The sequence below is a fragment of the Athene cunicularia genome, assembly GCF_003259725.1.
Source record: "Athene cunicularia isolate RWA chromosome 8 unlocalized genomic scaffold, athCun1 chr8_part1, whole genome shotgun sequence".
NCBI classification, from domain to species: domain Eukaryota; kingdom Metazoa; phylum Chordata; class Aves; order Strigiformes; family Strigidae; genus Athene; species Athene cunicularia.
The window spans coordinates 13,240,634-13,265,766 of record NW_020799109.1 but is presented as its reverse complement, the minus strand read 5'-3'; the positions used below and the strand labels follow the sequence as shown (position 1 = coordinate 13,265,766).

Genomic DNA, 25,133 nt, shown 5'->3' with positions numbered 1-25,133 from the left:
TCAACTTAATGGGGAATTTGTTTTCTGCTCTTACCAGTATGAAATCATAAGTAGGTTGAAAGTAAAGAAGACAATTTCCAAAGGCTTTGGACATACATAATCTAACTACAATAACTGTGTATAAGGAAAAATGTGGCAAAACCTGTCAGCTTGTTTTCTGCATCATGAAGTTTCTGAATTGTCAATATGAAAATAAGTTCACGCTTGCAAAGTCAACAGAATATGAAGAAAGACTCCGTAATCATTATTCTGTAGTGATTTTTGGTGTCTCCCTAGTACTAGATATTCTTAAATTAAATGTGATTCCTGGTATGTTTTTTCAAGTAATAGCTGTTGGGAATTGGCACTGATGCCCAAACTCTGAAGACAACTGAAGGCATTGTGTGACTTGCATCCATAGATTTATTTCTGTCTTTCAATATAAAATTGGTTCACCTCCACTATAAACAAGGCAGTAAACAAATTGTTTTCCTTGGGTGAAGAATAGGTTTAATGTGAACTCGTGAAAGCATTTCACTCCTATTGTGTAGATGAAGATTATTCAGGGATTTGGAGCCATTGTAAGGTTTGCTCTGTTGATTAAAATTAAATAACAGAACTAATTGTTTTTCACTATGTATATAATTCTAAAATATATTTGACAGTGCATTACATAATTGATTAGTTGTAGTAGTATCTTCTCTTGTGTCGCTTCAAATATCTTGAAGTCATCCCACTCAGTGCTTCTCAGGCCAGACCTGGAATATTGTGTTCAGTTTTGGTCCCCACTATACAAAAAAATGTGGACAGGCTGGAGAGGGTCCAGAGGAGGACCAGAAAGATGTTCAGGGAGCTGGGAAGCCTGCCAGATGAGCAAAGGCTGAGACAATTGGGTTTGTTTGGCCTTAAGAAGAGAAGGCTAAGGGGAAACCCTGTCACTGTGTTCCTGTATTTAAAGGGTGCCTACAAAGCACATGGAGACTCCCTTTTTACAAGGAGTCTTATGGAAGAGATGATGGGACATAGGTAAAGTTACTCCTGGGGAGATCTGAATTAGATGCAAGAGGAAAATTTTTCACAATGAGAACAATCAGCCACTGGAATAATCTCCACAGGGAAGTGGTGGATTCCCCAATACTGGACAATTCCAAGATTCAGGTGGACGGGATGGGGGGGCATCTTGTCTCGACCATACTTTTGCCAGAAAGGTTGGACCAGATGATCCTTGAGGTCCCCTGCAGCATGGTATTCTATGATTCTAAGGTTTGAAGACCCTAACACATGACTCTCTGCTGTGAATTCATTTGCTTGCATATCTTCAGTGTGATACAGTGAATCACTTGTAAAATATCTTTCTTGGTTATTTTTATTTGAAACCTAAATTAGCATTTCTCATACTAATTTCATACAGTTCTTTATGTAGGAGAATTGTAAAATTAATAATTGTTTCTTAAAAAACCCTGTTACTCTTTATGTCCTGTTGCCTTCTTCTCAGTTTTTAATTAAACAATTTAGATGTTTTATGGATACCTTTGTCTCTTTCTCCACAGTTTTCAAAATCTTGTTAATGTGATGGCATAAAGTAGTAAAAAGGCATTTGGATTACATCATGGATATCAGCAATGGTGATTGATATTATTTGAGTGGCACAGTAAGAGCTGCTGTATGAAATGTCGGAAGTTCATATTTCTTCTAGTTTTGCAATGGTAAGTCTTTTACATTTTGTACTAAGTAAATATTATCTTTTTAACTTGTGTATGGTGTATTTCTTTAGAAAGTAACGTACCAGCAAATCAGTAAATATTTGTCTGATTTATTATTTCTAATGTCTGTTGAGTTCAGCAGTAATTACTCACTCAAGTGTATATTGAAATTTTGTTTATTTTATTGGTATCCATTTGAAGCGGCAATTACTCATCCTTAATGTGTGCTAGCCTTAATTAGAACAACCTAGGTGAAATGGAATATCTAAATGACCCTATTTTTCATGTTTGGGTTCAACTCCAAATGAGATCACATTTCAGAAGGTATTGAGCTTCTGTGTAAAAGGGGAGAATATACAGGCAAGTTTATCCATGTGGAAAATAGGTATAAACAGCCATTACAGACAACACAGTTACATGTATTTTTTTCTCTCCAACTCAATTACTGATGTTTGTCCATTTGTGTTTGTTGTATTATTTATATTTTCTTTTAAGACAGAGTTCACTGGACACCTCACACTTTGTCCTGCATTGTTACTTTTAAATGGATAGAATGGAAGTTAGTACAATAGCAGTTCCTTACCCTTATCTCCAGGAATACCAACAGTGCACCTTTCCAGGCATTCATGTAAGGCAGTGGGAATAGCTAACAAGCAGGAGAGTTGTAGAAGCACAAATACAACACTTTTGAGAACATTTGAAACTTCCACTTTGTAATTGTCTTTGTCACACAGAATGATGTGGCTCATACAGTTGTATCTAGAGCTATACCACAGTTACATAAAATGATGTTCTTTCTTATGCAGTTGTATCTAGAACTATATCAAGCAGTACTTTTAGGATATATTACTTTAGTTAAGAAGTAGTACTTGTATTATGAATACCTAAACAGACAATAACATAATTACTGTTAACTGTTAAATAGAATTGTATTACTTAAGAGGTGTACTGGTCTTATCCCATTCTCTCTCTTTTGCTCTAGGACCATCTGACACCTGAATAGTACATTTGTGAGAATTTATGCTCTTTTTTTTCCCTCCCTCTCCTTTGCTGAAGATGAAAATAGCTATCGAAACAATTTTCCACCATTTGTCATTTTCAGCCTTTCTAAATAACATGTAAAAGATTTGATTCCATATTTAAAATTTTAAGTCTTCATATCACATGTCACTTGAACAGTATAATCTGGAATTTGGGTAGATGGAAAAGGGAAGGTATGCCATTATGTACAAATGTGAATCTATTCATTATCATGGATATTATGACAGGTTTGTGGTGATACGCAGTTTGACACACTGAATGTTTAAAGATGAAAGGAATAGAAGGATAAGATGGAACTGATTTATATTAAAAATGTTATTTTGAGATTCAGCAAGCTGAGTACTCTTACATTTCAACCTGAAGTTCTCAAACTGGATGTTTCAAACTTAGCTTTGAGTCTGAATTTACTTAAATCCCATGTAGGTGATGATTCATCTCACCTAACTGTATGAAAAGTATAAAAATGGAGAAGGCTTGGGAAACAGCCTTCTAGTACCACAGAGGAGATTACTGAAAAGACAGAGCCAGGCTTTTTGTTGATGTAAATGATGCAGAAATAGGGGCAGCCCCAGCTGGGTATAAGAAGACATTTTCACTATATGGACAGTTAAGCAGGTTGCCTAGAGAAGTTGTAGAATATCTGCACTTGGAGGTTTTCAGGACCCAGCTGGACAGTGTCCTGTGTAACTAAATCTGAATTTACTCTTGATGTTCATTAGAGCAGGAGGTTGGACTAGATTGCCTCCCAAAGTCCTTTCCAACTTGGATGATTTTATGATTCTCATTCAGGCATTTTGTCTTGTTTAATTTTTACTATTAATGACTGTAATTTTTGCCTGGTGTGATGTATATTTTTAATCTCCTGTTAAATTAGAATTGCAATCCTGTTTTCTTATTTATGAGCAATTTGGGTTTATTTTAAGCAATAAGTGAGCAAGCAAATACAATTTTAATGGTTTCCTTCTTAGTATGTGAAACCATGTAACTGGAAACTTGGACATTAAGAATGTGATTTGATACCTATCATTTGACCAGCCAAACTTAAATAATAATACCAGTATATTGTATCATATGTACAATACATAAAAATTGTGTATTTTAGTAACTGGAGCCTAACTGGAACATTCCAGTCTTACATAAGGCATAAATATGAACAGCATTTACACACAAGTACTAAAGCCAGAACAACCGCAAATATCAAGTCAGCTACTTTGTAGCTTAGATGGAAAACTTTTTTAATGCCCTAAAAGAATACCACAGAAAGAAGTGATACTAATACATTGCACAGGCATATTTGATTTTACATTAGACACACTTCTACAATATATTCTTCAGATTTGCTGTGTCTGTAGGTGTATTTTAAATATTTTTTTCTGATTGTTTTGTTTACTGGGTTTTTTTAGGTTTCCCAATGAGTGGATCATGATGAACATACTTTAGGGACTTGCCATAGTATGGCTGCTTCTCGATCTACTCGTGTTACAAGATCTACAGTGGGTTTAAATGGTTTGGATGAAAACTTCTGTGGTAGAACATTAAGAAACCGTAGTATTGCTCATCCAGAGGAAGTTTCACCCCATCCTCAAATACGATCAAGGTCACCAAAGAAGAGGCCAGAGTCTGTGCAAACTCAGAAGGGAAGTAGCGGTGGAAGAACTACTGATTTGAAACAACAGAGTGCTCGGGAATCATGGGTGAGCCCTAGAAAGAGAGGGCTGTCTGCTTCAGAAAAAGATAATGTTGATAAACAAACTGTGGAAAATTGTGAAAAAAAACAAACAGAACCTGTTTCACCAGTCTTGAAAAGAATTAAGCGCTGTCTACGTTCAGAGGCACCCAACAGTTCAGAAGAAGACTTGCCTACTAAAACAGAGAAGGAATTATTGGAGCATAAAAGCTTAGTGTCGGACAATGATGCAGTCTCCACAGGGACTAAGCGAGCTTGTCGATGTCTTATATTGGATGATTGTGACAAAAGGGAAGTTAAAAAGGTGAATGTCTGTGCAGAAGGATTTAATAATTCTGCAATAGTTGATGAGATTGCAGGCTATCAGACTGTCAATGGAGTTGGTGAGAGAGACTCAAATTCTCTTAACTGTGATGACTGTCAGCTTGATGGGAACACTAAGCAAAACAATGCTGGTTCCTGCATGCCCAAGGACAAAACAGTAGCAGAAAATGGAAACTCATTTGCCCATTCTTCGTTGTTGCTTAATAGCAGCAAGGAGGACAGTGTTGTAGACCATTATGTGCCTTGCACAAACTCCCAAGAACAGGTAAAGTTAGAGGACCACAAAATAATAAATGACAGCTTGCCTGAGGAGCATGCTAGTCAGGCATATGAGCCAGCTACAAGGTCCTTTTCTGAAATCCAGTCATCTTTGTTAAGGGATTCGGAGGAGGAGGTAGATGTTGTAGGAGATAGTAGTGCCTCTAAGGAACAGTGTGCTGAAAACACCAATAGCAACCCGAATACTCATCATGACAGTGCATCAATCTCAGGTGAACCTGAACCACATTCTTCAGTGCTGGACTGTGTTTCGGCTCAAATGACATCTATGTCGGAACTTCAAGAACACAGATATACATTGAGAACTTCACCACGGAGGGCTGCCCCTGCCAGAAGTAGCCCTACTAAAAATAACTCTCCTTGTAGAGAAAACGGACAGGTTGATGAAAATAATCTTAGTCCCACTGAAAAGAATGTACCTGTAGGTATTAATAATATCAATGGATCTCCCCAAAAGTCTGAAGAAATTAAACAGAATGAAAAAGAGAGAAATTGTAATACGGGAGATCATGGGAGTGATGGACTAAGAAAGCCACTTTCTGAGGCTAGGCTTGTTGCTGGATATGTACCATCTGCCAAAGAGAGTGCCAACATCCACACTGCAGAGGATGATGAGGAAGAGCCTGATGTGTATTACTTTGAATCAGATCATGTGGCATTGAAACACAACAAAGAGTATGTGTAACTATGGTAACCATGAATTCTGCTTTTGTTTCTTACCAAAAATATATGAATTAATACGTATTTAAAGTACTTTGACAAAAATCTGAGTGCTTTATAATTTTCATACTCTTCAGTCTTCATTTTTCTTCCTTGTTTCTACCTCAAACAAAATTAAACTCTATTTAATATGCAGTATGGTACAGCAATGTGGTTTATACATTTCTAGCAATGTGAATTCTTTAGCCAGAACTTTTTTTTTTTAAAAAAAAACACATCTGTTATTTTATCTAAAAAAATATCTGAAAACAAATCCAAAGGAGTAACAACCTTTAATCAGAGTTTAGTTACTTATCAGCATATCCAGTAGGCACGGCACATACAGCTTATGAAACGAGCATTCTGTTGTAGAATTTAAGCTTAGATGTGTATTTTCATTTTTTGGTTAAGGAAGATAAATTGATTAAATTCAGCAATTTGAGAACTTTCTCCAGAGTAAATCATATCTACATTGCTGTTTATGTTCATTAAATGTAAATATATATCTTCTAATTATTATTAGAAAAGAGCACTATCTTATTTTCATATTTCTCATCTGAACGTCTGTAAGTAGAACTGCAGTAATCATACATTTGTGGTAACTCTGAAAGAGGTTCTTGAAAGAAAAGGGCAATTTTTTCAGTGGAGAAAGTTTATCTGGGGAAAATTTGTCTTCAGGTGATATATTGGGCCAGAGTTTTTATTGCACAGTCTTTGTAACATTGTTTCAACTTCTGAGTTTTGCTGTCTATTAGATGTTCTACATTTTTTTGTGAGTACTGAAAGGCCAAATGGAGATGATCTTCAGGTTGCTTCATATGAAGAGTTAAACCATTGCTAGTAGTTTCTGTAAATGATCACAGTGCAATTATTATGAATATGGGGGACAAAGCACGGGTGATTAATCCAGCAGAAGTTTGACTGAGTTTTTTCATATTAGGGTTGCATTATTTTTATAATGAAATCTTGTTCAGTATTGGATATGAATAAATTACTTTAATCAGAGAAAACAGTGAATTAGAGCATAGTTCAGACAAACTATGATTTCAAAATAATGATCAATATCTGCAGCTTTAGCCATCAGCCCAAAGTGTATGGACACTTTTCTTGGTAGATAGAAGATTGACGTTTCCTAAATTATAAATGGGACTGTTGTGTTTTGACATTTTTTGCATCTTTTCATATATATATGTAGAGTGACTTTAGTAGGTATGTTTGTACAAAGATTCAGTAGCAATATATCTTTTTGGTATTTATTAGGAAAAGATAATATCACATTTTTAGATGTAGCCTCAATTTTTGCTTTTCAAATTAAATGTGTCCGAAAAGCACAGTATTTCAAAATCAAGATCTGCAATTGAATGTAAATGCTGTAAAAATAACAGTAGTTTTTTCTATTCTTACAATTAAACACAGATGTAAGTTGTTCTTGAAAAATTCTGGGAACATTCCCTAGTGTTGGCTTTTGGATATATACAACTGCTCTGAAGATACAACTAACTGTTGTTCAGGTTGGCGGCCTGATTGTGAGAGCTTGTTGGGGGAGCTTTTGAAATTGCAACTTACTGCCTGAATGCAGAATTCCAAAATAAATTGCTGTTATTTTTATCCTATCTTATATTTCACTGATTTTTGGTGGCAAGGTAAAAGCTAGAATTCTCTTCTAGCTCAAGAAAGAATAATTTCTACTTCTCAGAAGGGAAGCATGCTACAGAAGGTAGTGTTAGCTGGCCTTTTTTTTTTTACCTTTAAAAAATTGTGGATATAATTGGAAAATTATGGGCAGTCTTGTTGTTTATATTTGCAAGAAAACAAATGTAGTATTTTGATGGTTCCTCATGGTAACAGGATCTTTCCAAAGAACTTATGTCTATGGTTTGATATTTGAGTCCATTTGTCCTTTATCTGGAACTTTGTAGTTCAAGAGTTAATCAAATAAGGTGCACTACATCCTTTTGCAAATTTTAAAAATACCAAAGCTCGAGAGATGATACACCTAATTCATGTGTTACAAGTCTTGAATAGTGTCTTAATTATACCCTTGTTTAATCTCATTTGGTGCTTATTTTATAAAGTGTTAAACTAAAAAAAAAAAAAGTTTTTAGCAGAAATGTTTTCCCTGATGAGTCAGATGCAAAGAAATCCAGGATTCTCATACTGTCAGGTGAAGGCTATTCACTTTGCCTGTGATATTTCTGGCTAAGCACAGTATGCTGGTCTTCTCCTTATCAGATCTTCAAAGGATACACAGCTTTGTTTTTCTGTCCTTCATCAGTTTGTGATTACACTTGTGGATGATTTTTTCTTTGGTTTATATTTCTATTATCTTTTAAAAGCAAATTCAGAGAAATGTTAGCATCTTGGCTAGGGTGAGGAGGCAGATATCGCCAAGAAGACATTAATATCATTCTTTGGATGTTCCACAGTGGGGAAAAAAAAAAAGCTATTTTCTTCTACATTGTAGAAGCAATTTGATATGTCTGTAAACTTACGTTATTTCTTCTTGTATTACATAGCTTGATGACAGACATACAGCTGATTTTCACTCTCCAAAAAATTATTATAACATTGATAAAATATGAATATACCGAAACCTTCAACAGCTGTTGATAAGACTTGCTGTAAGAAAAACAACTAGATGTATGTTGTGGTATTTCTGTATTAATTTTGATGCTTTTTGAATGTTGTCGTGTTCACGTATTTCTGGGAAAACTGGATGATATAATAATCATCACAGAAAGCAAATTACAGAATATTATTCAGAGAAGTCTGAAATGATGGATATTCCACAACTTCCTTCATAAAATAGATCTCTCCTACAAAGACAGATCTAAGATCTCTAAACGGAAGGTTTATTGCAACATAGACATTCATGTAGATACTAACAGACTGATCTAGGAGGTTGCATAATTGTATTGTTAATACTAATTTTTCTGTTATTACACAATTTGAATTTTTGTGTGTTACAATTCCTCTCAAAAATATGGTTTGGTGCATATTTGAGAAATTTGCTTCTCTGTTCTAGCTCAGAAACCTTTGCTTTTTCTCGTTAGAGATTTTCATCAAAACTGAACTTGTTGATTTAAATCTTTTTATACTGTGTAATTTTATATGCTGTGCTTAGTGTTTTTCATATGTCTTTCCTCAGGAGTGTCTCATATCTCTTTGTACTTTTTAATAGTTTAATTCTTTCTTATAGTGCAGTAGATTACTTGAATTTTCTATCTCATGCAATATTTTATTCTCAGTACATTTTCCTCTTTGCCCAGTGTTTCATTTAGTGCACTTTTTTCTTCTGTTGTTCTTCCTCTCTACTTACTGTCTTCAGAGATTTGCAATGTTTGGCAGGTACTAGGTTGCATGTTAAACTTTTGTTTAACACTTAGCTCTGAGTTTTAGATGAAAATGCAATCGAGGAATTGAGTTTTAATGTGCATATAATGCATTATACAGTGTGTTTTTAGGATCCTCTAAACTGTGGTTAACTTTATAGGAACCACTTAGGCCTGTAGGAAAGCTGAGTGAAATATAAGAATTATATATGAGCACTTGCCTGTAGGCATTCAGCTGCAAGTTAGGACCTTACATTTGTTCAGTAAATAGATATTTTAATATATCTTTGGCTTCATTTATTACTTTATAATATTTAAAATCATAATAGCTGTACTGACATTTAAAGTGAAGACATTAAAATGAGATATTGTGATACATCTGTGAAAACCCAGTCTTGTGGATTCTTACCTACTATGAGTTGTATTGCTGTAGGATCATACAATCAGGTGTAATATATAATTGACAATTCATAATAATATTGTTAATGTCTTTGGATGCACTTTTAATATTATATGAATGTGAGAAAGAAAAGAAGCATCTGTGGCATTACCTGTGGTAGAGGTTTATTCAGTCACAAATGTTTCTGCCTAATGAATCAGATTAAACAGTTCTTTATAAAAGTCCATCTTCTCTTGACTTGTTAGAATCAGGTCTGGTGTACCTTGTTATACCAATTATTTGAGAACTGCCTTAAACAGAATCTTAAATTGTAACAACATAATCCTATAGGAGTTTTTTTTTAAGGTGAACTTCTATTTTTACCTGCACTATGTTTTTTCCTTAACTGGATGACAACTAGTATTAAAAATTAAACTACTTTTCATTAATATATTTTAAGATAAAATCTCCGTGTCTATCTTCATATGTATTGGGTAAGAATAAAAATACTACATCAGTTTTGTAATTTATCCCCTTATAGTCAGATATATGTCTCAGAATTAAGGTCACATTTATCACACAGCATAGATTTATTTTAATGTACAGATAAATCAGATAATCTAACATTCTTTTGTAGTGGTGTCTTGTCCTCCTGTATTATTTTTAAGGACACCTTTGTCTTTGATTTTCCTATGAGACATACAATTTTAATCTGAGAAGGCTTTGATTGTCATGTTGTTTTACCGTATAAAATAAAGGGAATGGTATAAATCAAGTAAATTAAGTTACTTTTTGTAGTAGCAGTTTTAATCCATATTGGGGTCAAGAATGCTAGAGACAGCATCTAAGCATGTAACCTCTGAGTACTTTACAGAATATATCATTAACATAAAAGAATTGATAAAGTATGCATTTTTAGTGTTCAAGAATAATAGAAGTTAATAATTTTTAAAAAATGCATATATGCCTTATATTTTAGATTACAGGTGTTTTAATTCATCCTTTATTCCACACAGGAGTGGTGTGGCATACAGCGATTATTTTTCTTAAACTACCTACTAATATAAAACTTAAACATATGGAAAACTGGTACTTTTTTCAAAGAGTAGTTTCTACTGTCTAGTAGATTGGTCTGTGTTCTTCGTAAGTAACAAAATTAAATCTACTTTAAAATTCTCATTTGTTGTAGGAGTTGAATGCTGCAGTTAGTTAATCTGCAAAACAAATAAAATGGAAATCAGGAACTCCTAATATGAGTTTCTGATCAACTGCAGTTTGATACTGCAGATAATTGTGTTTCTAAAACATACATAATAGTGTAATGGACATACAACCACATTTATTAATGAAATCCTTGTTATATTTTACACCAGCTTAAAATATTAAGTATTTTGAGAATGTTGAGAATTTTTTACTGCCAGCATTATTATTTTATCATGTTTTATAAGATCATTTCTATCTGTAAATACTTCTCAATGGAAAAGTTTTAAGTGACACAAAATTATTGTGGGAGTAAAGATTAAGGTTTTAATTACATGAACTCTTCAGTAAACACTAAATAATAGAGTTCTTAATTTGCAAGAGAGAATGCCTTGGGCATGTGCTGCATCTGCTTTTCTCTGTCTGGTAATAGTCTTACTCTAGGAACCATTAAATGTCAAGTACATTTGTCAAATTCGTTTTTCTTTCTCTGAACATAGTTATCTTGCTGTCAACTGCAGTGCAATCCTAGCGAACAGCACTGTCAAATGTAGTGAAATCCTCATTTAAAGAATGCATCCTGTGGAAAACGAAGCTTGATTTTTCGGATTTGTGTCCTTTGCTCCTGGAATTCTCTTCTCTCCTGATTTACCTGATACCTGCTTTTCTTTTTCTGCCTGTGCTCTCACCTCCAAGAGTCCTCTGTTGCAGCATCTTGTTCTGGAAGAGAGTGTGAGCTCTACAGCGCAGAGCTGCTTCCCTGCTGGCTGGCTTGGTAGTACATGTGGATATGTGTGCTCATGGATTGTCTGGAGAATGTGAAGAGTAACAGTTGAATTCTGCTTGCCTTTCTCTTGTGGAGACAGTAGTTAGGGTGTCTTCCCCTTTCCAAGCTGCTTGTTTCTAGAAAACATGCAGGAACTCAACTTACCTTTCCAACTTACCAGCATGGATCAGAAATCATGGGGGAGAAATGCACAAATTTAACAATAATAATAATCACAAACTTCCTATTTTAATACAGAAAAAGGTAGAAACTTATTTTCCCACCCATTCATTTGGAAATGCTTATCATTTCTAAGGATCCTCATTAGTAAATTCATCTAAACTGGAAAATTAAGTTTTTGTAAACAATAAAAATCATTTTGAAGTGTAGGAAATATCGGTTGGAAAAAAAAGCCATAGGAAGTTCATTTAAAAAAAAAAAGAAAGAAAACCAAGAAAAGTAATGTATTCAGCCAACACAGCTGTGTGGAGAGTAGTGCTCTGGCTGTGTTTTTGGCTATGCATACAGGGGATGCTTAACAAAAGCAGTAGTAGTGAAGTGTAGTTATACCAATGTAAAGTATGTCTGGTGGGACAGGGAACAAATTTTATTACCATAATTACCTGCTTGGTAGGGAGATACAAATAGTTCAGTAGTTGGCACATGCTGTGAGAGTGCAGGTATCTCTGCTCTTCAGTTCTAACTAACATAGCTCGAAATAAATCCATTACCAGTCCTTAAGTATTTGTTCTCTTCTTACATTAATTTTTCACAGCATCATGAACTACAAAACTCCCTGACATCCTTTAGAAAGGAATTGCATGAGCTTTATGTATTAATGCTTGTTTTAGTCTCAGTAATCAGTTCTAATCAAGATAGGTGTTTCTTTGGTACTAGAAAGTAATTAGAAGCTTTTTTGAGAGGAGGAAAGATCCTAATTTTGGTTTACTTTTTTTTTCTTGGTAGGAATAATTTTTCATTATCGCACATCTTTATTTTGTTTGGCATGGTCCAAGGTGAAGATGTGCTGTTCTGTATAGCAGCTTTTGAAAGTTTTATGTTTTCTAAGCCAAGGATCAACTTTGTGTGTCCATGGTATATTATCATAGTAAGTACTAATGTGAAAATAAACATTTTACTATTTTTCTGCTGTATTTCTAACTTATCTTCCTCTTCTCTAGCAAAAAAAAAATTGAATAATTCTTTGTATTGCTGTTAGAACATTCAGCTTCTCATGACTGCATAACATGTTCTTGTAATTCAATTATAGTCTTCGATATTACTATAACAGAATACTTCAGGGAATATGTTAATTTTCTCCTACAGCAAGAATATACACCTGAATAATCAGGGGGCTTCTTCCTATGGTTTTAAAGAAAGCCTGTATAAACTAACATGGAGTGAGTCAAAGGAGTCCAGTAGTCAGTGTTGCTAACTTTGATTTTTTTCTGTTCACAGGATTTCTGTACAGTTGGGTCAGTTTTATGGTAACAGGGGTTGCCCCTGTATTTTCTCTGTAAGAAAGCTCCTTCCGAATGGTTGCTTTACCCAAGATCTTTTTAGAGAAGGATATCGAGGTAGAGATACTTGGAGGAATCTTTGGCATTTTCTCTCATTAAAGGAGTTGGGACCATTCTCATTAGAGATGATGAGAAGGGAGGAGAAAGAGTTGGGGATGTACTGTCAGTCTTTCTGTGCCTTTTCTGAGGAAAACAATTTTACTGCCGTTTCCTCATGTCACTCCAGGCCTTGAAAATAGAAGAATGACAGGGACCTATATCTTCTTCCTTACTAAATGTCACTGTCCTGCAGGCAAATACTTTAGAATGTACTGTTAAAGGAAGATCAAAAGACTATATTAAAATGTGTTAACTGGGAGAGGATTGATGGATTATGTTTTAACCTTTCATGTTGACAGGACTGAAGCAAGTTACATGTTTGTTTAGAGGCACAGAGATGTAATTGCTACTAAAAATTTTGAAAACTTGCTGGAAATGTGGATATTGGATAAAGATGCTTTTGCATGCTAATATTAAATCCTGTTGAGTGTGGTGGACAGCTCTTGACAAGAATGAAGCTATAGAAATACATGAGTGGGCATTCTGTTTCTGGGGTAGTTAAGGAATTAGGAAAGAAAGGGAGATCACAAGTTAATAAATAAAATATTGTTCAGATGCTTGAAATATAGTCTGGAACTGTGAAAGTCAGAAGGAAGGTGAAATTATAGTGAAAAATGGCTCTTGCATCAACGTAAAAGACTAGTAGGGTTTTCTGTTTTGGTTTAGTTGGGTTTTTAAGATGTCCTTTAAAAAAAACCCACACCACTTTTTGGCTTAATTGTGCTTTGTTTAAAATATTTATGTATTATAGCCTGAGGCAGGCATTCAGAAATAGCAATTTTTGTTCACTGGAGAAGTCACTTAATGTATACTTTAGTTGTTTCATGTATAAAATGGAAATGCAGTTTAATTAGTATCTCAGAAGTCTTTTCAGAGGTCTGAAGTATGAGTATTAAATATGGATAAAGTGCAGTAAATTATTGTAAAGAGGTTAAGCTAGAATGGAAAACAATTTCGTAATGAGTTGCAGAATTGGCTATAAGTAGATTACCTTGGTCATAGTATCTAAGCATTAGGTAAGTAAAATCCTACCATATGCTGCTTTCTTCAGGCAGAGGTGTTCTGTAAGTCCTGACAGGAGTTGATATATGCCCTTATACTCTTTTCTGTTTCTGAAGGGAGATCAAAAAAGGGCTGCTCTTCCCTAGTGCAGTAACAGATATTTTTAAAATCTCAGATGCACATTGGAGTACTTTGAGAGAAACTCTACAGTGTCAAAATTACTGTATCATGACACTGGCAAAGATTTCAGGCCAAGCTTAAAAGCTGGAAGCATTATCTGGTATTTATGAACTGAAACAAAACCTCAAACAAAACAAAACACCAATTTTAAATGAGAAGATTGTGTTTGATCTGATTTAAAGATTTCTCCAGGAAGCCAGTCTCTTACTACAGCTGCCTTGGATTGACTTGGAAATTCTAACTGCAATTAATGTTTCCCTTTTCCTAGAGCAATTTGCACTCTTATATTGTAGCATGTCTACTATCCAATACTTTCTTAGATTAGCATCTAATAAGGGGAGGGGTTTTGAGTTGCTGTTAGTAGACCGAAATCCGGAGTGATGAATTGAAAGCAGGTTTTAATCTGTACTTTACTAGAGTGCCAGTAGATGGCAATAAAACAAAGACTTGCTCAAATCCTCAGGATTACTGACACATACCGATTTTGTGTCACAGCTCTTGGAAATACAAAACCAAGCTTTTCTTTATAAAAATAGATTTTTTTTTTTTTCTACATGTATCTTAGCCGTATTTTGTTATGAGAAGTGTATACTCCTTCACTTAAATCCTACCTGCTCAAGAAATAATCAGTATTTTAAATATAAAATTACATTATAGTACACAGGTTTTTACCTTCTAATTCCCCAAACTGATGTTACTATACCTTTTATCATATTGTAATCTATAGAACTGTAGATGTGCAGTTAGTTTTGGGAGTAGAAAGTGATTGTCACCAGCTACACAGCATTTTATCAGTTGAGATAAGTTTCTTCTTTTTAATTAGGCGCTAAAGTACATGTTTTTGCAAGGTACTAAATGATCATTGTAAGGCAAGTATAGTTGACAAAGTAACTTATTTCATGTAATTTCTGTGAGCATCCAGACAATTAGAGGGAACACGGTATGCTGATTTTATTACATAAATTGCAAATAAATTCTTTCTAGTTTTCCCTTGTTAATCAGCGTCACCTCTGTCACCTGCTCACTTTATAAACTATTTTATGTATTCTTAACTTTTACAAAATACTGAATAGAGTTGCATTTAGCGATCTAACAATGATGAATATTTAAATAAGGAGAAAAATTGTCATTGTGATAACAATGCAAGCGTTTTAGATGTGTATATGGTTCACGTTAAAAGCAAATAATAAATATTAAGTTCTGTGTCTAAGATTGAATACTGTAAAAATTTGAGGCAAAGTTGCATGAGTTTTTATATATGTGAAAATGTTCATTATATCATTACTTCAGAGGTGATTATTTGTTTGAAAAATATATAAGGACTAAACTTTTTGACTGGCAAGGGCCTCCTTCCATTTATTTTCATTTGAGGAGAGAGAAGTGATACTGCTTCAAAGGTGAGAAAATGCATTATAATTATGTTGGAATGTTAGATAAAGAAAGTCCAACAAATAGTGCCCTGTGCTGTTTTGAGATACCTCTTGTTAATTTCAAGTTTGTGTGTAAATGTACTTTGGATAAAGACACTTAGATGAAAATTCTTCTTTTTTATGGATAAGACCAGTGGCAGAAAATTTTCTGTGTGGTTCTAAATATTTGAGCATTAAGACTTTGTAGGGGGCTTATCTTTAGAGGAGGCGTGGCATTTTTGTGGTGTTTGGTTAATGTTACCAACAGCCGCTTATATGTCTGCTCCTTACATTGTTCAACAGGGCAAAACTGACGCTTCGTATTTATTTACCAGAATTTAACTGAAAAGCTTCACTTAATTAATTCCGTCCACTGATTTGAATTAGCTACCCAAAAATTAAAATCTTCATTTTGTAGAATGTTTCTCACTTCACTCATTCACTTAAGGTTCAAAGTACAGTACACTGTTCTTTAGAAGAGAGAAGAAACTTCAGAACCCACAGAGGGACCAACCTCTGTGACTGAATCAGTCTTACTGTAATATTGAGATTAATTTCTTTTAAAATGCTGAATGACATGGCCTCTTTGTACAGGATAGTGTTAAGTCATTAATCTGAAAAAAAAGAGCAAATTTAAGAAACATGCTATTCTTAAGTTAGATTGACTCCATATGTGTGTGTGTGTGTGTGTGTGTGTGTGTATGTGTATATATATATATATATCTCGCTTTCTAAAGCTTGTGCTTAGTTCCTGATTCAAAGAACATAAAACCTGTGATGTAATTGTGTACTTAGATCTGGAAATGTAAATAGTGTTAGGACAGAAAGATTGAGGGGGGGGAAAAAAGCATCTTGAAAGTAGGTATCAGAAAACTGGATCAAAATGGAAATGGGTCTCATTAAGGTACTGGTTGTGCTGTTTTCAAGCTTTATCACTGACAAGAGAGGAGGCTGCTGTGTCCCTAATCACTATTAGAACAAGGTTCATGAATAGTGTAATAAATAATTGCTCATGGCAGGACTTCAGAAATATGACTCTGCTATGTGATAATTATTTTATGGAGCAATCCAAAAGAGTGGAATAGTTATCACTGCAGCAGCAGAACTGAATCAGCAGGAATCCCTGCTGATCAGTATCAATCTTTAAAAAGTGGCTTTCCTTTTTTAAATATTGGCCCCTCAGAAATCCATATTAATGAAAGTTTTTCAGCATAGAGATACTGAAACTGTTTCCATACTGTACTGAATTATTCAAGTATTCTTCTGGAAGATTCCTGACAATTAAGATGATTTAAGAAATTACAAGAAATTGCAATACTGGGACTGTAGAAACAAGGAAAAACTTCCTGTAGAATGAAAATTTTCCTGAAAAGAAAACTGCTTTGGGTTTTGTACGTGCTAACAATTTAGTAGTTAGAACTGAGAAAAGTGTAACTTCAGTCAGTGCAAGAGGTATGGCTGACGATGAGTTTACTCAAATTATGCATTTTTAGTTGTAGGAGTTTGTTTTGTTTTGGCAGAGGATGTGAGATAACTTCCCATGGTAATTCCCCACAGATCTTATAGAGAAAATTATGTAACTGTAGCTGGATAATTTTGAGATGGTTGTTCTTTGATTGCCTCACTGAAGGATGGAGCCAGTTTTGCAGCATAGTGAGCGAGGTTCCAGTTACTTACTCTTTACCTTCATAAGGCTTTTTCAGTTTTGGAGAATGTTAGCACAACTGCAGGAGGTAGTTTGAATCATGATTGTTGTGCTTATTTACAAAAAACATTGGAAGAGGGATGATAAAATGGTTAGCCACTTTTTTTCTTTTTTTAATAGTCCTTGAAATTATGCACAGTGTCTTTTGCTTAATGCGGCAGAAGTATTATGTTACTGTTTGAGACTAAGAAGCCAGAACAGAGACTTTGAGAAAGTGCTCAACGTGTGTGTTGTTACTTGGCTTACTGCTTTTTCAGATAAATACTTGGCTTTGTTAGACTCATGTAGGGCCAGAGAACTAAGTCTTGTACAAACCTGTGAAAACATCAGTGGTTCAAAACTTGAAAAAACATATGCAGACATATTATAATACAGTTAGTTATAAAGTCATATAGAAATTTGAAAGAATGTGCAATGTTTTGGAGAGAATGCAGTACTGCAGCAAATGGGAAGTACCTGAATATGGACAATGCAAACTGTATTTCAGGATTAGTTTTTTCAATTTTTTCTTTGCACTGGAAGACCCCAAAATGCACATTTTTGTGCATTTCAATACTTCTGATACTCGATAAAATAGCAACCTTCTTCCTGGACTTTAGAATATATTCACTCATAAAAACTGAATATGTAGGTTAGAATAAATAGCTCCAAGCTAATACATTTCTTTAGCAGAGGTACAAAAACGTACCAGAAACCTTTTTGTCTACTGCCTTTTTCTCTTATGAATTATTTCATTATAGTAGTGCTATATAGCCACAGATCAACATCACATGACATATTTTTGAATGATCCTGACATGCTTGTAATATTTAACATATTTCCATGAAGACCAGAGGTATCATTTCTGAACTATTTCCTTTCAATTCCGTGATCACTTTAGTGAGGTCAGATGAATGCTTTAACAAGGGAAGTAATTGGAGTTTAATGTTCTTGTTTTTTCTTTTTCCCCAAATGTAATTTTTTCTCTTTCCATTCAGACTTAATTATATAAGTCTACCTCATTAAAATGGTTTCTTCCCCCACTTTACACATGCGAATCACCATTAAATTAGGACTTCATCTAAATCTCCAACATTTGGTTGCCTTTTTTCTTCTATGTATGTAAATGTTTTAAATAAGATTAGTATTTGCTTTCAATTTCATTTGGAAAAGCAATCACTTAAATACCATTTGAATAAATGAGGTAAAACGGCTCAGGAAATAAAGGCAGGTATTTACTAAACATCATCTTAGATGCAAATTTTTGTGCACACTACTGAGCCTCTGTTATTGAGATTTAGAGTTAACTCCAGAGTCTTGTGTAGAAGTTTTGGCACCTGCTGATAGAAAAAGGCTTTCTGTTGTCTGGGTTAAATCCTCTCCACAGATATCATTAAGATCTGTGGTGTTACAGCTGCATCTACATCAAACATGTTAGCAGCCTGCCTGTTTCATTTCTCTGGAGCATGCAGGGCAGGCTTCTGCCTAAGAAGTGCTGTCAGTCCACCTGAGCATGGACAGACGTTGCCCAGTGCAAAGCTGGCAATAATCAGATGCTATTTGTAAAAACTAAGTAAAGATGTTAATTCCACATATGATGATTACTGTAACAATCTGAACTGCGGTATTGTCTCAGGCCAATTCTGATGTGCTGTCACTACTTTTGTAAGTTTTCTCTGAAGTTCATTTTTCACCTCTTCAAGAATAGCCCCATTAATTGTCTTGCTTTATGCAAAGTTATTTTGTTTAGAAGAAATTGGAGCACATTTCCGTTAGTGAAAATACTCCACTACTGTTCCAGTATCAATGGCCTATTTAACAAGCATTTTAGGTCTTGGGTTGCATATAAACCTGAATATGTGCAGACGGATTGAAATAAATTCATAACAGAATTATATCCTACTGTTTTTAAATAAGCTCAGTATTTTAGTTTCAAACTTCAGAATGTATAGCTGTATTTTATGTTTTCAAGTATTTCATCTGAGTCTAAGGAAAATTACCCTTTTTCATGGGGAGGCAGTAGTTTAATGTCTAGGTAGAAACTTAAATGTTTGATGGTACAAAGGCTGTATTTTGCCTTGAGGCTGTTTACTTCTCTCCACATAAAGCCTTATCCAATTACCAGTGCAGTCAATTGAAAAACTTATATTAGCTCACTAACATCTGGATTTTTTCTGTAATAAATGTGGAATTCATTGTGTTAGGCTTGTCTTTGTTTTAGCAATAAGGGAATATAAAGAAAATTTTCTGAAATACTGTGGTAGTGAATAGATCTCACCTGATTTTAATATACATTATGTTGCCTTTTGTGCTGAACTAAGATACAGTTGTAATATTAAATGTCAGAAAATATTTTCATTAAAAAAGTGAAGTTGATACATAACAATTTGCAACAACAGCTACCATGGGTAACTGCATGATTCAGACACTGAAGTGGACAGCTGTAACTTTAAAGTTAATAAAGGTTTTAAAAGTAGTTACCCATTTTTTTAAAGGCTGTGTCACAGTATTGTATGATTTCCTGACTCTGAGTTAGCTATATAGATAACAGTTTGGAAAGTATACATTATTGGGTACAGGCATGATAGTCACATCAGTGACTCTCAAATGTCTTTGTTAAATAGTCAAAATTGTATGTGAATCTGGGACTGCAAGTTTGAGGGAATGCTGACAATTTTCATTCAACTTCTGCATTCTTAGAGGAATGTTTTGTATGTACTTGCTTTGTAAATTACTTATTCCATGGTTTATTGTTACATTTCATAAGCAATTCGCATATTCTGCTATAAGGTGAGGCTTCTGTGAAATGTTTAGATACAGTTTCTAAGCCATTCCAGTCCACCCTGTGAGTGGTTGAGCAAAATGTTAAAGTTCTGTGGTAGAATTATTTGTATTGGGGTAGAATAAAACTCATTTTGAAGTGGAAGAGAAATTAGGTCATTTTGTTTGGTTTTTTAACTTTGTAAACAAAGCAAAGTATGACTTGTTGGTCATAGCTATTGAGAATACGAATAGGTTGTCCCTGATACCGTACTGCTTTAGCTAGTATAGAATTTACATTTAAAAGAAATCACTGGGGGGATTAATTTTTTTAATGGGTTTATATAAATTCATCTACTACTTAGATATGATACTTTTTTTTCATATAATGCAGCAAAAATGCCTATGAACTGTTTAAGATAAGCTATGAAATCTGGTAGATACTAATAGATAAACATGGCTAGTGTTTAGATTGGGGGGGCCACTTTTAAAGACAAATTTAGTGAGATGTCTTCCTTTGTCTCTGTAGTTATCAGAGACTGTTACAGACGATTGCTGTACTCGAGGCTCAACGTACTCAAGCAGTTCAAGACCTTGAAAGTTTAGGCAGACACCAGAGAGAAGCACTGAAAGATCCTATTGGATTTGTGGAAAGACTCCAGAAGAAGGTATTTCAATGGGCTTTTCTTAAAGTGTTACTTGAAATTTTTAAAAAATAACTAGTAATTCATCATCTGTAGAAATCAGATAATTATATATGTACTTGCATGAACATTATGCGTTTAAAATCCTTTATCTGCTGAGCAAAACTGGCCCTTTGTTTTCTTATTAAATCTGTTAAGACATAGGTCTTCAATGATTTTATTTGATATGCTTTCTTTCCTTTTTTTGGTATGTAGAAATCTTTAAATTTCTCATTGTAATTGTATTTCAAGACAACCTGAAATCTACAGGTGGCTGAAAGTAATTCATAGTAAAGCATCAGATCAAGAATTCCTAACTTAATTCACTAGAGAAACGAAATTCTGTGCTGTGACTGAATTTGGTAGGGTATTTTTTAAAGAGCAGGAAATGTGATTCATAGCCTAAACCCAAAATGAACACTAGCAAATACACCTGAGTTCTGGATAACATCATTAGAATACTGTCGCTGGAGGAGAATTAATTTTGATAAGGAAACATTTTCTTTTCAAGCTTAAAAAAAAAATAAATGTAGTAACAGACATACTGAAAAAATGTTTAAAGCTTGAATATTTTATTGCTGCCGCGTCTACCAGTAACAAACACTTGACCTTCTAGTCTGGTAGGAACATGTATTTCAGTGAAGAATGAAGTAGGTATTTTATGGTGCTCTTTTCCTGGGTTTGTAGAGACCTCGGATTAGAGAGAGGTCTGATGTAAGCCCATTGGTTTCAGTAGTTGTCTTTCCATTAAATTTTCAGATGAATTAACAGCATGCAATAGTGTTGCATTTAATAATCTTTGTATAGGGAAATACTAAAAATAGTTGCAAGTATCTGGTGTAATTATGTCTCCAAACCAAGGGAATGATACTCTTAAGGTTGACCTTTAAATGAAGTGGCCAGCTTTGTAACAGTTCTGTTCTAGGTAGAGGACAGCAAAATCAGTGCAAAATATACTTTGATCTCGAGGCATTTAGGTTTATCAGACGATAAAACTGAATCTTTTAGTTTCCTGTGTTAAGAAAGGGTACAGATCTTAGGGAAACGGCATGTTTAAATGAAATAAAAGACAGATAGACAGTAACAGAGTATTGAAGTCAGAAACACCTGATTTCAGCTGCAGAGTACACGCTTTAAAGTTTTGTGCTCAATAAGCCATCATTGACCGTGCCACTGCATATTTTAAATGCACTGTTGTGTATTATTCTTGAAAGATATCTTACCTTAAAAAGACTGTGCTGCATGGCACTTCAGAAACTCTGACTTAATTCTGCTGTTAGCTAAAAAGCAGTATCAGGTTTTCATAACTTTTCAGGATTTGTGATTTTTTTTTTTGTTTGGATGTACAGTAATTGCATTAAATACTGCTTTTCACTTTTCATTCCTGTTTTTTTCAGGTTGATATGGGTCTTCCGTATCCTCAGAGAGTTGTTCAGCTCCCTGAGATTGCCTGGGACCAATACACCACTAGCCTTGGAAACTTTGAGAGAGAATTCAAAAATCGAAAACGTAACAGTAGGAGAGTAAAGCTGATTTTTGACAAAGGTAAAAGGAAAGTGGGCATATGTTACAAGAAAGAAGTGACCAGTGTGGAGATTTAATAATTCCTTTTTTGTGTTGCTTACAGTAGGTATACCTGCCAGACCAAAAAGTCCTTTGGATCCCAAGAAGGACGGAGAGTCTGTTTCGTACTCTGTCTTGCCTTTAAGTGATGGTCCAGAAGGTTCTACAAACAGTCGCCCACAGGTAGTTTTTACAAAAGGAAAGATCAAATTTTACAAAACAGTAATGAGGTTTTTTTCTTTATTAATATGGGTACGTGGACAATCTTAACTGTTGCTTCAGCTGTTAGTGTTGGTGATGACATATCATTGACGTACTGAAATCAGGGAACTTATTTTTGGTTTAGGCAAATTTTACTTCAAATTTTCATTAATTTCTTTGGTTTGATTTTAGGTAGGAAAAACATTAAAAATCCTAATCCTAACTGTACTTTTTCTAAACGCATATTCCATTTTATGTACTGTGTTTGAGCAGATGATAAGAGGGCGACTTTGTGATGAGACCAAACCTGAAACTTTTAACCAGCTGTGGACTGTAGAGGAACAGGTAATGGGAAGCTCTTCCATTTTGTAGCTGTGGTAACATACATGAGAACAAAAGCAAATTGTGTCATAATGTTTAAAGCATTTAGAAGTTCAAAGTCACATGTATGTAGATACTTATCTTTTCACAGCTCATACCTCTACTAGGAAAGACGGATTTATTTTTTTCCCCCTGTTGATTTAGAAAAAACTCGAGCAATTGCTTTTGAAGTATCCACCAGAGGAAGTAGAGTCCCGACGGTGGCAGAAGATAGCTGATGAACTGGGAAATAGAACAGCAAAGCAGGTAACAAGTAAAACACATTGTGAAGTAATCCCTTTCCTTGACTTTTTTTTTTTTTTTTTTATTTTTTTTTAATTTAAGCTTTTTAGGAAGCACTAATAAGAGATTGTATTCAAGTTTCCCTTCAACACTTAAGTAATTTATTTCTAATCTGAGGAAGTTTTCTGTAAAAAAACCCCTAACCAATTCATAAACTGAAGGATTAAAAAAGAGGGTTTGTTTTCTATAATGTTCATAATTAAAGCAATAAATTAATTTTGCCAGAAAAGAAATTTGATGGCACTGTTTGAGTGCTTATGCTGTGGTAGTAGTGACTGCATCCTAGCAGTTGATAAAGATTCACAGAAGACTTATTTGTAGATGTTGAAGATTTATTTCTTGAAGGATCAATAAATAAAATCCTGTATGCTTTCAGTTATCACTTTTTCTTAAGAATGTAACAGCAGGACTTGCATTTCACTAATAACAATACAGCTGTTATTCTTGACCTCAAATATAGAATTTTAAAAGTGCCTCAGGGCCTATGATAAAGCTGCCAGACCTAGTTGCTAATTAGATTTTGACAGCCTGCATTTAATTCTATATAGCAAGCATAGCAACACCAACAGTTCTTGGACTGGAGTGCTGAATTTCCTGCACCTCAGTACTGTAGAATGGGCAGACGCTCACAGACAGAAGAATTAGTTCTGTACGGGGGCTGAGATCCACAAAAGGACAAAGATGTGGAGACACCCGAGTATTTCTGCATCTGACTGGTTGGGATTTTTCCCCTAAAATGACACCATTTCTCCATTTTGACCAGAAGTAAAAATGCTGATGTTCTGTTTACAGTATTTTCTCCTATTTCAGTTGTGTGCTTTCAGGTAAAATTATAATTAATTATTTCAATATACAAGATTACATCATTTCTGATCATATATACTTATAGGTATAGTTCTCCATACCTGAAAAAAATTAAAACATATGCTTACTTATTTCATAAATAAAATGTAGAAGTACTTTCTGTATGCTAACTATGTATAATTTATATGTCATTATTAAGTTTAGCTTCAGCAGGTCACAGACTACTAAAATTTTTTCCTTTCTATCACAATTTTTGCTAGATTTGATGTGTACATTTAAACAATGGTAGTGTTTTTTATCTGAAAGCCTTTGAAGTGTCTGGAAATACTACAAATGCATCATTGCAAGATAGGTAATGGTTAGAGTAGTTGTTGCAAAATAGAAAATGAATATTTCTTGTCCTGAACCAATGTAGCAATGCTGGGAAAACTTTGAAGTGAAGGCCTGTTACATTTCATTTGACATTTAACTGTTACATGTTGTTTTTCCTAGGTTGCCAGTAGAGTGCAAAAATATTTTATTAAACTGACTAAAGCTGGTATTCCAGTTCCAGGAAGAACTCCAAACTTATATTTATATTCCAAAAAGGTGAGACGATATTACAGGAGAAATTCCGTATTTTTGTTTGCATATATGTGTAAATTGAGTCTCAATCATTAATATTTTCAATAGAATTAAGTCTTGATTGGTGCTTTCTTACTAACTAGCTCTACCTTGCATGTATTCCTTACTTTATAATAAAGTAATATTTTTCTTTTGCCACTAGTGCTGTAGAGTAAATTGAGTGTTGTTTTAGTTTCACATCAACATCTGTTAGTTGCATCTCTATCAGATAATCTTGGAGACATGAAGTGTCAGAAAAGAGAACATAGCAGTCAGATTGCAGGCTGAACTAACAGGATTGAATGATTGGTCTTGGGATACTTTCTCCTCATTTGTAGATTTACTGTAGTTGATCTAGAAGAGGATAATGAGAACCTGGTTGGAAGAAGATAAGGAGTGTTAATTCATATTGTACAGTCATCTTCTAATAAACAAAAAAATAGAAAAATATTTATAATTGAGCATATTGAACTAGCATGAGCATAGGCTAAGGACTGAAATGACATGTTTAATTTTGATTTGCAACATATCTGATGATTAAAATAAAATAGTCATATAAATGACCATTAAAAT

At 34.2% G+C, this 25,133-nt stretch overlaps 1 protein-coding gene across 1 annotated transcript in view; it reads left to right on the top strand.

The window, feature by feature from the left end:
• Positions 1-1,529: 1,529 nt before the first annotated feature.
• ZZZ3 (zinc finger ZZ-type containing 3) overlaps positions 1,530-25,133 on the top strand; it is a 36,682-nt gene continuing 13,078 nt past the window's right edge. Inside the window, exons 1-8 of the mRNA XM_026854363.1 lie at positions 1,530-1,685; positions 4,127-5,688; positions 20,573-20,711; positions 22,124-22,271; positions 22,354-22,472; positions 22,764-22,835; positions 23,016-23,117; positions 24,450-24,545. Coding sequence (XP_026710164.1) covers positions 4,178-5,688; positions 20,573-20,711; positions 22,124-22,271; positions 22,354-22,472; positions 22,764-22,835; positions 23,016-23,117; positions 24,450-24,545 — 2,187 coding nt within the window. The 5' untranslated portion in view covers positions 1,530-1,685; positions 4,127-4,177. The remainder of the gene's footprint in view (positions 1,686-4,126; positions 5,689-20,572; positions 20,712-22,123; positions 22,272-22,353; positions 22,473-22,763; positions 22,836-23,015; positions 23,118-24,449; positions 24,546-25,133) is intronic.